The 14713-nt window shown below is 56.2% G+C and overlaps 2 protein-coding genes across 3 annotated transcripts; one reads left to right on the top strand and one right to left on the bottom strand.

Moving 5' to 3' along the window:
• Positions 1-3: 3 nt before the first annotated feature.
• KCNJ9 (potassium channel, inwardly rectifying subfamily J, member 9) lies at positions 4-3787 on the top strand (the record flags this gene model as incomplete). Its single annotated transcript, XM_011957222.1, has 2 exons — positions 4-823; positions 3456-3787. Coding segments are annotated over 2 exons (1152 nt in total), but the record flags the coding sequence as incomplete, so codon positions are not given.
• A 3545-nt stretch (positions 3788-7332) lies between these two features.
• IGSF8 (immunoglobulin superfamily, member 8) lies at positions 7333-14693 on the bottom strand. Of its 2 annotated transcripts, none has more exons than XM_011957211.1 (7): positions 14410-14693; positions 10873-11250; positions 9711-10172; positions 8924-9331; positions 8277-8690; positions 7802-7932; positions 7333-7602 (listed from the first exon to the last, which is right to left on the bottom strand). In XM_011957211.1, the coding sequence occupies exons 1-6, from the start codon at positions 14480-14482 to the stop codon at positions 7817-7819; spliced, it is 1851 nt and encodes a 616-aa protein (XP_011812601.1). In that variant the 5' UTR covers positions 14483-14693; the 3' UTR covers positions 7333-7602; positions 7802-7816. The 2 variants fall into 2 exon arrangements, with proteins under 2 accessions (XP_011812601.1, XP_011812602.1); XM_011957212.1 differs by having other exon boundaries at positions 7337-7625.
• Positions 14694-14713: the final 20 nt, after the last annotated feature.

Here is a 14713-nt window from a genome sequence, read left to right on the forward strand (position 1 = left end):
CCCGGGCCGGAGGAGCCGCCGCGGCGCCGCGGCCGCCAGCGCTACGTGGAGAAGGATGGCAGGTGCAACGTGCAGCAGGGCAACGTGCGCGAGACATACCGCTACCTGACCGACCTGTTCACCACGCTGGTGGACCTGCAGTGGCGCCTCAGCCTGTTGTTCTTCGTGCTGGCCTACGCGCTCACCTGGCTCTTCTTCGGCGCCATCTGGTGGCTGATCGCCTACGGCCGCGGCGACCTGGAGCACCTGGAGGACACCGCGTGGACGCCGTGCGTCAACAACCTCAACGGCTTTGTGGCTGCCTTCCTCTTCTCCATCGAGACCGAGACCACCATCGGCTACGGGCACCGCGTCATCACCGACCAGTGCCCCGAGGGCATCGTGCTGCTGCTGCTGCAGGCCATCCTGGGCTCCATGGTGAACGCCTTCATGGTGGGCTGCATGTTCGTCAAGATCTCTCAGCCCAACAAGCGCGCTGCCACACTCGTCTTCTCCTCGCACGCCGTGGTGTCGCTACGCGACGGGCGCCTCTGCCTCATGTTCCGCGTGGGCGACTTGCGCTCCTCACACATAGTGGAGGCCTCCATCCGCGCCAAGCTCATCCGCTCGCGCCAGACGCTGGAGGGCGAGTTTATCCCGCTGCACCAGACCGACCTCAGCGTGGGCTTCGACACGGGAGACGACCGCCTCTTCCTCGTCTCGCCGCTGGTTATCAGCCACGAGATCGACGCTGCCAGCCCCTTCTGGGAGGCGTCGCGCCGTGCCCTCGAGAGGGACGACTTCGAGATCGTTGTCATCCTCGAGGGCATGGTGGAAGCCACGGGTGCGAGCGGGCCTGGGGAGGGGAGCGGGGCTGGCAGAGGGTGGGCAGGGCCCAGGAAGGCAGGGGCAAGACGAGGGGCCAGGGGAGGTGGGGAGGATGGGTGGGGGTGCTGGTGGAGGATGGCAGAGTGAGATGAGACAGGGGTCAGGGGCGGAGGTGGAACCGAGCAACGCTGCAGAAGGCCAAGAGAAAGCTTGGAGGAATTCTTCGAAATGGCACTGGCGTGGGGCCCTGGGCCCAGAGGAATGTGTCACTTGGAATAGGGAGAGTAATAATAGCTAGTGCTCACCCAGTACTCACCCTGTGTCATGCACAGTTCCAAAGCACTTTCCACCTCTGAGTCGATTTAATCCTAAAAAGATTAAAGGTAACTTCTTGTTGAAGTTACTTCTGAAGGTAACTTCTTGTTATTGTGCTCAATTTTCAGAGACGAGATTGCTCCAATGAGAAGTTAAGGAAATTGTCCACTTTCCTAAGCCAATAAGTAGCCATGCCTGAATTGGACACAGGCAATGTGGCTTCAATGTTTAGTGGTCCCGCGTTGGAAGGAGGGGTTAGGTTCAGGAGTTTTCTCACTGCAGCCAGGTTCAGGCCCCTGGAATTTGACGGTGAAGGTTTTCTATTGCCTGAGTTATTTCTAGGCTGGATCTTGAGGGGAGCTTAATACCTAGTCTCACTTCTGCCTCGGTTTCCCAATTCATCCATTTCCACTGACAAGGGATATAGATGATGTTACCATTTCTAGCCCTTTTCCAAAAGGAACTGGCAACTCATCTGTGATGTCAATAAGTCCAACCCAGACCTACACAGTGAAGGCTTTGGAAGCAGGTGGGGAAAGACCCAGTGTTACAGGAGTCGCAAAGGAGGTTACTTAGGACTTGAGATCTAGAGGATGGATGAGGATGAGGAAACTGCGGGTGGAAGACCAAAGGCCCACTAGGGGGCGCCGCAGTCCCTGCCTCTGACGCCAGAGTTGCTGATGCTCCCTGCCGGCTTGGCTGACAAGCCGGTGCCTTCAGATCCTTTCCCCGGCCCCCTTACGCTGAGCCTCCGCTTCACACCCCAACCCCACCTCCCCATCACTGTTCCCATTCCTGCTTAACCCCGACTCTTTCCCCTTCCCCCACTCACCCCGTTCCCCTTCCTCTCTTTCTCCAGCTGTCACTCCTTTTTTGCCAGTATCTCAGGCAGGCCCCTCACCCTCCAGTGAAGTTCCTGCCCGGCCCTCTTTTCTCTTTGTACCCCCAGCCCTGCCCTCTCCTCCTCGAAGCCCTTCTCTGCCCAGTGTCCCTTATGCCTCTTTCTTCTCTCTCCCACTGGATATTTTCTATCCCAGCTTCACTGAGAAATACTAATGTCTCAGGGCCAGGCTTTCCGAGTTGACAGCCACTCTCTGGTTAGCTAATGTTCACTCTGTTTCCCCTTGTTCCGAGATGGATACGGGTTGGGGGCAAGACCCTGTGACAGAAAGGAGAATGACCTGCCCTGAGGGGTGCACCAGTCCAACAGGAAGATAAGACACAGGCTCCGGGCAGGGAGGACCAGGACAGAGGAGATAAGGATAGGAATCTGTCTGTTTTTCTAGAGAGATAAAGCTGGAAAGGATGGTAATATTTTGGGTGAGACAGTCAGGATTCAAAACGCTTTTGAAAAGCAAGAATAATGAGCCAAAACCCAGCAAGATGACATTTAAAAGGAATAAATATAAAATTCTACATTTAGGCTTTAAAAAAATCACTTATGTAAGCACAGCATGGAAGAGCACTGGTGAAAAAAGAACTGGGAGTTTTAGTTGGCTAAAGGCTTGATGTCGTAGCAATGTGATGCAGCCTCCAAAATGATTATGTAATGTTATCCTGGGCCCTGTTAGTGAAAGCGTCATGGCCAGAAGAGAGAGATAGTGCACCTTCTCTTATGCGCGGAGCAGGCCACAGTTGGAAAATTTACTATACTCAAAATGCTTAAAGGGCCCTCCTTGGCCATCCTGGCTTGTAATCAAACAAGTAGAATTTTGGAAAACCAGGTCAAATGAGGAATCGTGGAGGAAGCCAGGGATGTTAAGTCAAGAAGAGAAAACATGAGGGAATCTGAGACTCCTGTTTTCAGATACTCAAAGAACTGTGAAGTGGGAGAGAAATGACGCCAAGGGTTGGAAATCCCAGGGGACAGGTTTTAGCTCTGTATAAAGAACAGCCCACCTATTAGAGCTATCATACAAAAGAGTGGGTCCTTTATGAAGTGGTGAGCTGTCAATCCTGGGAGGTAATCAAGCACAAGCCAGATGCCCATTGTTAGAAATGCTCCTTTGGGGAGCCCAATATGGAGTGAGAAGTTGGACTAGATGATCCCCAAGGTTAGTTTCAAGGTTAAGCTTTTTTTGGCTGGTATCACCAAATGACAGGAGGGGAAAAAAGAGCTGGAGATGAAGAGGAGTTGGGGCAAATGGAGAAGAGGTGAGGGAGCTGGGTAAGAACAGGAGCTAGGGCAGGGGAGAAAATGGACTGGACCAAAGGGAGGTGGGAGCCCTTAGGAAGGAATAGAAGGGAGGATGCTGGGAGTAGGGTTGTGGAATGAGAAGAGGAGAGGGAAGCCTGGAGCTGAGATACCCCCTGACCCATGCCCCTCCTCTCAGGAATGACATGCCAAGCTCGGAGCTCCTACCTGGTAGACGAGGTGCTGTGGGGCCACCGCTTCACGTCAGTGCTGACTCTGGAGGACGGCTTCTACGAGGTGGACTATGCCAGCTTTCACGAGACTTTTGAGGTGCCCACACCTTCGTGCAGTGCTCGAGAGCTGGCAGAGGCTGCGGCCCGCCTTGATGCCCATCTCTACTGGTCCATCCCCAGCCGGCTGGATGAGAAGGTGGAGGAGGAGGGGGCAGGGGAGGGGGCGGGTGGGGAAGCTGGGGCCGACAAGGAGCAGAATGGCTGCCTGCCACCCCCAGAGAGTGAGTCCAAGGTGTGACCAGCTTCCTCCAGACCCCTGTGGCAGACCGGGGGCCAGACACAGGTACATGGGGAACTGCATATCGGAGGTGGAGGAGGAGAAGGTAGGCAAAGCCCCTGGAAATGTGCTAACGTTGGAAAGTCCCCATCCCCCAGAATCTCAAGTCTAGAATCCAGTATGGAAGGGAGGGGTCCTGATTTCAGGGAAATGGAGAGTGGGGCCAGGTGAACATGCCAGTCTGTGTTTGACCTTCACATTTGTTAATGAGTGGATGCATGGACAAAAGGATGGACTTTTGGGGGTTGGATGGGAAGATGGTGGCAGATAAAGACAGCTGACAGATACATAAATGGACCCATAGACAATAGGTTTACTCAGGGCTGCCACTAACCTGTAGAATACCTCTGTGCAAATTCTAAAAAGGAACCCTTTTCCTCCAGACAGATACAGCCCCAAACCAGGGTGCATGGCTTGGGGAGCAGAGTGTAGGATGGATTGCAGTCCCCACTGACCTCTTCTGCCAGCCTCCCCACATATGGTACAACTGTCTAATGACACGGTAGGCCAAGCTGAAGCAAAGGAGAAAGGAGCCACACCAAGATGGACATATGAGGAGGGTGCCCTCCTAGCTCCACCCTCACCAGGATAAAGGGGTGCAAGGGGGCTCAGCAAGGTGTAAATGACCTTAGTCTGCAAGTTCAGGGAAGCAGGCAGAGCAGGGAGGTGCCTGAGCTGGGGCCTGGAGAAGGGCCTGGGAAAGGAAAACCAGCAATGGCTATTTTCTTACAGTGCAGTGAAATCTTACAGGTATCAGGCACAGGCGGGAAGAGGGAGAGAGCTTCTGAGGAGGAAGGGACAGAGAGAGATCTAGAAAGTGGGTTCACTAGAGCTGGGACACAGGGAGCCCCTAGGAAAGCAGTGTGTCCTTGGGGCACAGTCATTCACATCACTGATTGGGTGCCATGTGGAGTGGACATTCAAAAACTTGGTTCCTGTCCTCAAAATAAGGGGCACCTGGGAAAACAGAGGAATCTACCTGTGGCGACCGAACAAGGGATGATTCAAACTGACAACCTGTGCAGTCCCGCGGAGGGTGGGGGAGTGAGGGTGATCAGAAGGCTGGGGCCGGTGTAAGCCATAAGGAATATGTAGGTCGGGAGTTAGAACTCTTCAGTGTGCATTGGAATCACGTGGAGGGCTTGTTAAAACACAGATTTTGGGGCTCCACTCCAAGGGTCTCTGACCCAAGAGGTGGGTCAGAAAAAAATGTGCATTCCTAAGAAGTCCCCAGGTCATGCTGTTGCTGCTGGACTGGGTACCACACTTTGAGAACCTGTGCTCTAAGCAAAGACTTGGAAGTCATATCAGGACATGGGGTATAGAAACTGAGGAGTAGCTGAGAGGAAGATGAGAGAAGCTAAGAAGAAGCTGAGGATCCTCACAGGAGCAGACAGAGAAATGTGAAGGGCGGGGTTTTGTGTGTGGGAAAGTGACCCAGAGCCCAGGCTGAAGAGTTTAACTTTGGGCCCAGGAACTCAACCATCAGTGGAAACAGGGCAGTGACGAGTGGAGGGGGTGTCTGGAAGCTGAGCAGGCCCGACAGAGAGATGAAGCCATCAGAAGGACTTGAGGGGGTTCCTGGGGAGGCCAGGGGGAGGTGGAACAGGAAGGGTTTTAGGGGCAAAGGACAGAACCCCTTGTAGGACTGGAGGCAGGATTGAATGTAGGAGAAAATCTGAGAGAAGTGATAGGAGCCAGAACATCTGGGTGTGTCTGCAGCCTGCTGTCAGCCCAACTGGGCCAGGGGGTCCCAAAGACACATTCTCACCCCACCTCCACCTGCTTCCTGATCACATCCCAGTCACCAGCGGCAGCTTCCTGGATGGTGGGGTAGAACAATGGCAAGTTGAGAGGGGCAGAGGGGTGCAAGGGACCTGAAGCTGGCCTGGAGAAAAGCGTAGGCCCAGGAGAGCCTGCCTTCGGACAATGCCTGTCTCCCACACAGCAGCACTGGCCCAGCAAGGACCTTCTCCCTTGGCCCTGGCCACATCCCACTCCTGCCCTTTCATAAGCCCCCTGGGGAAAGCACTCCAGTCTTCTCTGTTCCAGGCTGGACAGCTAGGGTCCTATGGGCACAGTCAGGGTCCTATGGGTCCTCTGGAAGCAAGAAAGGGGGCCATGGAAGGAGCCCAGACAGTTTGGGTTCACTCAGAGAGGACCCAAGTCCCAGTCCCTTCCTTTCAGTCAAAGCACGGATATCTTTGCCTCAAGTCACAGGGCCACCAGGGGGTCCTGTCATCAAAGATGAGATTCCTGAATGCTGGTATTGGCTGGTCCCCTAAGAATAGATGTTGGGGTGGGGAATGGGGATTCATTTGGGTTTCAGTAAAACAGGGGAGTCTGGACAAGAGGGGATGGGCTACTTGGTATCCACACACACTCACTCACACAGGAGTCAACCCTTTGCAACTGAACAAGCAGAGAAACTGAGGCTGGAAAGGCCCCTCCTGCCTGCTGAAGTCACTGGGACCCTGCCACACCTCTCCTCGCCACTGTCACCACTCAGGGCACCACTGTACAGTGCAACAAGTCAGGAGACCTAGGTCCTACTCCTGACACTTGCTAATTAGCTCTATGACTCTGGGCAAATGGCATATCTGGGCCTCAGTTTCCTCATCTGTAAAAATGACACTTAGCAAACTCGTAATGCTCAATAAATGTTTAAATAACAACTGAAGGAGGCCTACTGGATGCCTCTTAAGGTGCCGTGCAGGTAAGAATTTTGTGCCGTGCAGGTAAGAATTTTGTGTCATGCAGGTAAGAATTTTAGGATCAGAGAATCCTTAGGCAAGAAAATTCATGAAACTCCTGGGGCACTGGAGGAGGGGTGAAGCTGAAGGACGGGAGGGAGGAGATCCCAGGGTGGGTACAGGCAGGTGAAGCAGGTATATGCAGGTGTAGTGGGTATATGCGGGTAGTGGGTATATGCGGGTAGTGGGTATATGCAGGTACAGCAAGTACATGCAGGTGCAATGGCTCTGTGGACACAGGCCCTCCCCTGACTGCCTGTTGTCCCAGCCTGAGTATCACTTGTGTTCTGAGGCTTCTATTCTGCTGCTATCAGTCAGAAGGAACAAGAATTGCAGCCCCAGGGCCTAGTGGGAGGAGTCAGGTCCAAGACTAGCCTGACCAGGAGAATGAGAAGAGTGGGGGAAAGTCTGGGGAGCTCAGAAAAGGCACTGCCCCTGGAGGCCCATGCCCTTTAACATGGGAGAAGCTGGGGAGGGGGGACCACATGCAGCTGGAACCTACCCTCCTTTTCTATGCTTCCCTCCCCAAGTAGGAGTCCAGTCAGGAGTTGTCTCAGCCCTGACAGTTCAGACAGCAGATGGAACCCAGGTGTCCCCTCCTGGGGTAGGTGGCATGGCCCGCGGAGGCCAGATGGTGTTTGTGGTGGGAAGAGAGGCCTGGGTCGTCCAGAATAGGTTGTCAACCCCCAACCACCTCCCTACTATGCACCCTGAGCCTTTTACAGTCTCATGGTAGGGAAGACACAGCCAAGCCTGCTTTTTATAAAACCAGTTTATTCACATTTTAGAAAAACTAATTCCAGGACATGGAATGGCCTCCCTACAGGATCCCTATGAGACCAAGAACAGAAGGCCAGAGGGAGGGGCTTGAGAGGGAAGGAATGGGGAAGGGGAGGCATGTCTCCCATTCTGGGTAGTGGGAAGCCAAATAAATTAAAGGAAGAGTGGACAGAGGGAGAGGGTGTCCAGGCAACCAGAGGAGGGCTTGGAGCTGGGCCGGAAGACCGTCGACACCTGCAAGACCTGCAAAGGGCGCCCAGCGTGGGCTAAGGACAGAGGGCCCTGCGTGGGGCTCCCTCGTGGCCTCCACCCCTTAACAGGGCCCTGTGGATCTGAGCTGCCTACTCCTCCTCCAGGTGGGGCTTGGGAGGGAACAGCTTGGTTCAGGACTTGGTGGTGGGAAGCCCAGTGAAAACAAGGTTGGGGGGTTCTTTTCCCTCACCTGGGGAGTAAGAGATCACCGTTTTCGAAGCCTCTTCATGAAGCAGCAAGTGATGGTACCAAGGACAGTGGCACCAGTGACTAGGGCCACCCCTGTACCCACCAGCAGAGGCACAAACAGGGTGTCCAGGGCTGGGGGAGAGAGTATGACTGTTCAGAGAGGATGCCATCATCCTCCACCCATCACACTTGCCTCTACACTTTCCCCATCAAGTTCTCTGAACCCACCTTCACCATTCACAGGCACCCCTATCCCTGCCCACAGCCTGCCCCCTCAGCATGCAAGTCAGCATCAACCACAGAGGACCCCATGCAGGTGGGCACTGCAGGGTTGGAAGTTGGATTTTTTGAGACTTCATGTGACAGGAGGTGGAGGAGAGAGATAGTAGCAGGAGGGTGAGAAGATGGGAAGGGAAGGACAGCAGCAGGGGCCGGGAAGAAGGCAGAGTGAAGAGGGTGGAGGGGGTGTCACTTACCATGCATGTAGGGGTAGACTGTAACAGGCCCTGAGCGGGCACTGCCCGCCTGGTACCAGCTGTAGTCGGCATGCTGCACCCAGGCGCTGGGGGCGCAGTGGTACACGCCTTCATCCTCGGGCCCCAAGCTGTGCAGTCTCAGCCGATGGCTTCGGGGCGCCACCAGCTCTACGCTGACAGGGCCTCCTCCGGGCCGGACTCCCAGCTCTGCCACACCATCCTGGCCCACGCCACCCACCAGCTGGGCAGGGACAGAGCTGAGCTCTCCGTCCTCTGGCCGCTCCACCCACCAGCTGGCGGCCAGCCGCAGTCCTGGGGGGCCACCCCGCACAGAGATGTTGCACAGCAGGGAGGCAGTCTCCCCCCGGTACACTGTGCCTCCTGCTAGCCACGCCACAGCCTCCAGCACCACGCCTGCCGAACAAAGGACATGGGGTCAGAGGGTGCAGGGCCAGGGAGCATGGGGTTAGAGCTGCTGCCAAGCACCGCTGCAGGAAACTCAGGGTATTCCCACAATACTGGTAGAAGAGGAGTGTGAGGCTGTGGCATGCAAGCAGCTGATGGAGAGGGAGGGGGGCGTGGAAACAGAAGGAAAAGGGGTTTACAATTCTCAAACCCTGTCCAGGGCCCAGCCCCCTCTCTCTCACCTTCCTCCCGCACGTGCACAGGGAGAGGCCGGGAACGGGCACTGGCTGCTTCACGAAGCCGGGTCCCAGACCCCCGAACGTAGGCTTTGGCGAGGCAGCGGTAGGTGCCCGCATCACCAGGCCTGGCAGCCTCTAGCCGTAGCCGGTATGTTCTGGATGCCACCTTCTCCATGGCAATGTGTCGGCCCTCATAGCCAGGGCCCAGGCTGCCCACACCCTCTGTGTCCAGCTGGGCTACCAGGCGGCCAGGCCCAGGTGCCCCCGCAGGTGCCATCTCCCAACCTACAGAGTACGCGGCGTGGCGGCCTGCTGGCGGAAGTGCCCCTGACACATTGCACAGCAGTTCCAAGGGCTCCCCTGGGCCGATCCGACGTTCACCAGGCCCCACTGTTACTGCCAGCTGGCTGGCTGCAACACAGGAAGGGGAAGAGGTGTCATGGAGGCAGGAGGGGACACAGAGGCACCTGATTCCCAACTTTCTGTTTCCTCCTTGACAGCAGCAACTTCAAAACCTCCTGTCTGCCCCTCACTGGGTATGATCATCTTTCTACTTGGGGGCTTGAATCTCACCCCTCAGCCATGGGCCTCCTATCTCTATACCCAATTTCTGAGCAGAGAAAACCCATCAAGGGCAGAGGGGGAAGAAATGCTAACAAGGCTGCTCACTCTGTGGAAGATGAGTTCCCTGGAGTCAGATGACAGCTATCTGGTACCCCCTGTGGCCACAGTGCCCACCAGGATACTGTCCCTCCCAGCTCTCACAGTGGGATGTATAAGTGGTACTTACACAGTGTCTGCACGTCCACGTGGGCCAGGACAGCCCTTTTCTCTGCGATCTGGGCCCAGCTGCCATCAGGATCCTGAATCCACTCAGCGGCAGTGCAGTGGTAGGTGCCTGCGTCCCCTGCCTGGGCACCCCCTACTACCATGCGGTACCGATCGGTCCCTTCCTTGCCCAGACGAAGTTCCCCTGCAGCCAGTCGCTCAGCATAGGGAGCTCCGGCCTCCACGGCCAAGTCTGACCGGATTCCCACAACTTCCTGCAGAGTTGCTCGCCCAACTGGTGCCTCAGGCACAGATCGCCCAAAGGACACAGCCAGGTGTGTGTGCTTCTGTGTGCTTGTCCTCGCCAGGCAGCCCAGTGCCAGCTCCTGCCCCTCATGCACCATCAGGCGTGGGGGTGAGGTTGGGGCCTGGCGGCCTCGGGGCCCTGGGGGGGCAGCAGACACCTGGAGGGCATCTGGAAGAACTGGAGAGAACAGCTGGAGTGAGGGAGGGCTGGGAGCTGGCAGCCTTTGTCACTGTTTCCTGTGTACAGCCTATCTCCCTAAATAGACTGTGAGCTCTCAGAGGGCAAAGATCCCATGTTGTATTATTTCTTCTGTAACTCAGTGGTGCCAAGTGCAGTACTGGGCACAGCACAGGCACTCAATAAATACTTGCTGAATTTCATAGAACCAGCCCATCACCTACTCACCTTTATGTTTGAGACTGACCCCTGTTTGAAATACTGAGAAAAGTGGTTCTGTCTTCCTTCTCAGAACACAAAGAAACTTAGTGAGAATGTCACATGGTCTCACTCCTTCCCTAACTCTACTCTCTTTGCCAGATCTGGGTCCTGTACTGTCCAGGAGTAGAATCTATTCAACCCAACAGTCTTCCTCATTCTTGGGAATGGAAAGGGGAATGGATGGACAACTTAAGGACCCTTCTTCTCCCGGGAGGGGTCTTGATATGATAAGATGAGCACTGGCCTGGGTGAGGAAATCTGGGTTTGAGTCCCACATCAGTCACTGAGTTATTGGGCGACTTTGTGCAAGTCACTTAACCTCTTTGGGCCTCAAGGTCCTTGGCTACAAAACCTAAGGGGCAGTTACATAGGTCACTTGTGGCCTTGACTTTCTGCCTTGAGAGGGTGTGTGGCCCCACCCCATCTCAGGGCCCAGTACCTCTCAGCTCCACCTTGCCGCTGTAGCTGCCCAGGTAGCGGGTATCAGTGGAGGGGGTGTGGCACTCATAAATGCCAGCATCCTGGGCCTGCAGGCGGGCAATCTTGAGCACCACGGCATCACCTTGTAGGCGCTGCACCTGCACCTCACCCGCCACGACTCGGGACTTGAAGATAGCATAGGAGAACTGGGTATCCTTGGTACTGACAATGCCCAGTGCAGTATCTGGGGCCTCAGGCCTATACAGGAACCACTCGAAGTTCTGCTGGGCAGGGCCCTCGTAGCCGGTCACATTGCAGGAGATGGAGACAGCTGTTCCAGTCACGCGGTACAAGGGCCCCTCGGGGACCAGCACCTCCCGGGCCCAGCATCCCATTCCTGTAGGGAAAGGCAGAAGGAGTTGGAGATGCCTGGTTCCCCTTTCCATGCCCTCTGCCACCACAAGCACCATTCTTGATCTCTGCCTACAAAAGGAAAGGACGCCTGGGGAAGATGGTCCACAGCTTGGACCCTGTTCTGAGAATAGGAAAGGGATGCTGTGATATAAGACACCTGGATCTCAAGAAGGTGGCACGGGCCCAGGATTGCCTTGGCACCTAGATGCATCCCATTTCTGGTGGACTAGAAGCAGAGCGCCTGAAGGCAGAAAGGAGTACATCTGATTCCTGACCTAACCAGGCTTTGGTTCCAGCTAAACCTTGATCTGTCCCTGCCACTCACCCACCTCCATGTCTGCCATTCCTTCCTCAGTGCCTGGCCAGGGGAGCCTTCTGGCTGGGGAATTCTGAGACTACATGTCCCTCTCCTTTGCTTGAGGGGAGCTGGGAGTCTTGCTCAGAAGTGCTAGTTGGCTCAGCTGTGTCACCTGGACCAGACAATGGAGCCAGTGACCCTAGCTGGAAAGGGCACAGGCCCAGTCAGTTCTCACCACACAATGCCCTCCCCCCTCCAGCTGCGCCATGAGCTCACTGCTTCTCTCACCCCACAGGGCTGCCCAGGCAGCTGGGGCTTCTGGGGCAAGATCCAGGCTCTGCCCTCGCCACTGGGGGCAGAAGATCCCCTCCTCCAGTGCCTGCCAACCTTCCTGGCTAGCCCAGCAGACACACAAGGTGCCTGCCCCAGTTCCTTAACAAAGCCTTCATTTGCATATGGTATGCATTCATTTACATATGCGGCTCTCTTTCTGTAGGGAGGCATTAAATCCCCAGCTGCCCCTTCTCATCTCTCTCCCTTCAGAAAGGCCAAACCTCTCTTCTTCACCCTACTCCACCCCTATGCCCAACTCTACCCCAGCAGATACTCCTGGCAGACTTAGAGGGCTTAGCTCCTCCCTTCTCTCCTTCCATAGCTCCCACTAGATAAAATCACAGAACCTCAGAATGTAAAGAGGGCTAGGCTACCCCTCCCCCCCCCATTTTACAGATGAGAAAGGTAAGGCAGGAAAAGTATAATATCTTAGCCAAGATCATGCTGTCCCTAGATGGCTTCCATATACTCCTCCAGAGGGGCAAAACCAGGGAGGAAAATGGGGAAACTCCAAGGCCAGGCCTGAAGGGACTGACCTCACCAACCAGAGTGTCACTTTTAGGCCTCCCAGGGGGATACCATGGACTTTCTGCAGAAGCTAGAGGAAAATGCCCAGGAGTCTGTGGTCAAACTCTACCCTCCAGCTTCTCTAGAACGGCTCCTCTGAACTTCCCCACCCCTGCTGCTGGGCTCCTAGCCCCTTCCTTTATCCTCTGGCTGAGTCACAGGGAGAACTCATGGTCTGTTGTTAAGGGCACAGGCTGTCAGTCAGGAAGTGGGATTCCAGCACCATCCCCATGCCCAGCTGTGTGGCCTGGGATCCAGTCTCTTTCTGTCCTAGGCCTCGGTTTCCACACTGGAGGAGAACTAAGAGCTCCAGCTCTGACCGTGCATGAGTGCGTATGTGACTCAGGAGAGCCCTGCCCCAGGCCAGGCAAGTTTCATAATCAGGGTGATGGTGGAGACGGCCAGGCTGACACCTTCCCCGACTGCCTCGGGGCAGACTGCTCAGAAGGCCCCCTCCCATCTTCCTGGCTCCACAACTGCTGATGCTTGGAGATCCCTATGGGAAAGTCACCTCCACAGCCTTAGGAAATCAGTTGCAACACAGCTCTCTCTCCCCTCCTCTGTATTAGTTGCAGCGAGGAAATGGAGAGCAAAGAGGCCTGCTTTGGAATCAGATCTGTGTTCAAATCCTAGCCCCAATACTCACTAAATGTGCTCTCTGGGGCAAGTTACTTCAATTTCCTCATTTATGAAATGAATGTAAGTGCCCACAGGCAGTGGGTGCTCAGACGTCTGCGTGCTCCTTTTTCAACCACAGGCCAGCACTTCCCCACCTCCCTGGGCTCCTCCCTGCTCCATGCTGCCCGCTGGGGAAAACACACCAAGTGCTAGGCAACCCAGGTCCCACAGAGTCTTCCTCTCTGTACATCCTCCTGCCACCTGCCCAGGGACCAAGGAGAGGACTCATCCTAGCCCTGCAGGGCCCAGGGACCCGCAGCAGGGGAAGGCTTTGCTTGGTGCCACTGTGGAGCCCTGGTCTAGAAACAGACAGCTGGGGCTACCTTCAGCCTCTGCCTTGACGACAGCAGCTCTGAAGTCACCATCCCCACCTCCACGCTTCACTCTCATTTCAAGGGCTTCAGCCTCATCAACATCTGTACTGGCAGTTTCACTTCTCCACGCCATACTCTTCCCCAGACCATCTCCTACAGGCAGCCTTCCAGTTCAGGCCAAAAACAGTTCCACTGTCATTACCCCCATGCATCCATGCAAGATGAGCCCAGAACAACCCACCATGAACACCCACCACAGCAGGCACAAGGTGCTTTGAGATCCCAGGATCAGTCTCCATGGAACCTGGTTTCTCCTGAGGCAAGGAAGCTGGAACTAAGCGGGTGTGAAAACTGATGGGTGGCTGCAGAGCCAAGTGCCATTTGGGAGAGAGGAAGAAAGGCAAAGAGGGACCCAACCTGGGGTGGAGATGGGGGTGAGCGAGAGAACTGCCTCCAGTTGATGAAGTGTGTGGAGCGCAATTGGGAGAGACTTACTTCAAAGATCGTGGGCAGAACTGGCCTCTGGGCCTCCAGCCAACTCTAGGGCAATTATGAAGCTGGGCAGGCACTGCCCACGCAGGGCGGGCACCCAAGGCCAGGCCTGGAGCTGAGTGTGGGGCAGAAAGGAGTCGCAGCATTTGGTGCAGCGACCCCAGGACGTGGGTATGCTAGCTGAGAAGTGGGGCCTGCCCCAGGACGCCAAGCAGTGCCTGGGACCGCACTTTAGTGGGTCCTCCCTGTGCCCCACTCCCTGGCTTAGAGCTGGGGAGCCTGCACTCTTCCCAAGCCTGGCTCGGCGGGCAGCCACAAAGCGCAGCTGGTCGCCGACCCCGGGGAGGCTGGAGATACCCCTGACGGAGAAGGATGTGAGGAGCCCCGAAATGTTCGGGAGGTGCTGGGTGGCAGGCACCTGCCCGGCGGGGCCGGGAACCGGAACGGGGGCCTGGCTTACCTAGCATTAGCAGCAGCAGCAGCAGCAGCGGCGGCGGCGACGGCGGCAGCAGCGTGGGCCTGAGGGCGCCCATCCTGCGCGGCCAGCTGTGGGGAGGCTCCGGGGGATGGCGCGGGTTCTGGGGTGCCGATGGGGTAGGGGGCGCATGCCCAGGTGGGGGGCAGGAAGCTGGGCAGCGAGGCGTGGGTGCGCTGAGCGAGCTGAGCTGGAGCTGCCGAATCCCCTCCCTCCGCCCCTCCCGTTGCTTTCCCTCCAGCCCTCGGCAGTTCTGAGACCATTTTAGCCCCGGCCCGCCCCGGCACCG

This window comes from Colobus angolensis, unplaced genomic scaffold, assembly GCF_000951035.1.
Source record: "Colobus angolensis palliatus isolate OR3802 unplaced genomic scaffold, Cang.pa_1.0 Scaffold439, whole genome shotgun sequence".
Classification (NCBI taxonomy): Eukaryota; Metazoa; Chordata; class Mammalia; order Primates; family Cercopithecidae; genus Colobus; species Colobus angolensis.

Excerpts from the sequence above, each read along its gene's own strand:
- IGSF8 (XM_011957211.1), bottom strand. The coding sequence starts at position 14,482 with ATGGGCGCCCTCAGGCCCACGCTGCTGCCGCCGTCGCCGCCGCCGCTG. Across the intron at positions 11,251-14,409 it reads GCTGCTGCTGCTAATGCTAG|GAATGGGATGCTGGGCCCGG; the intron begins GTAAGCCAGGCC and ends CTTTCCCTACAG. Across the intron at positions 10,173-10,872 it reads CGGCAAGGTGGAGCTGAGAG|TTCTTCCAGATGCCCTCCAG; the intron begins GTACTGGGCCCT and ends TGTTCTCTCCAG.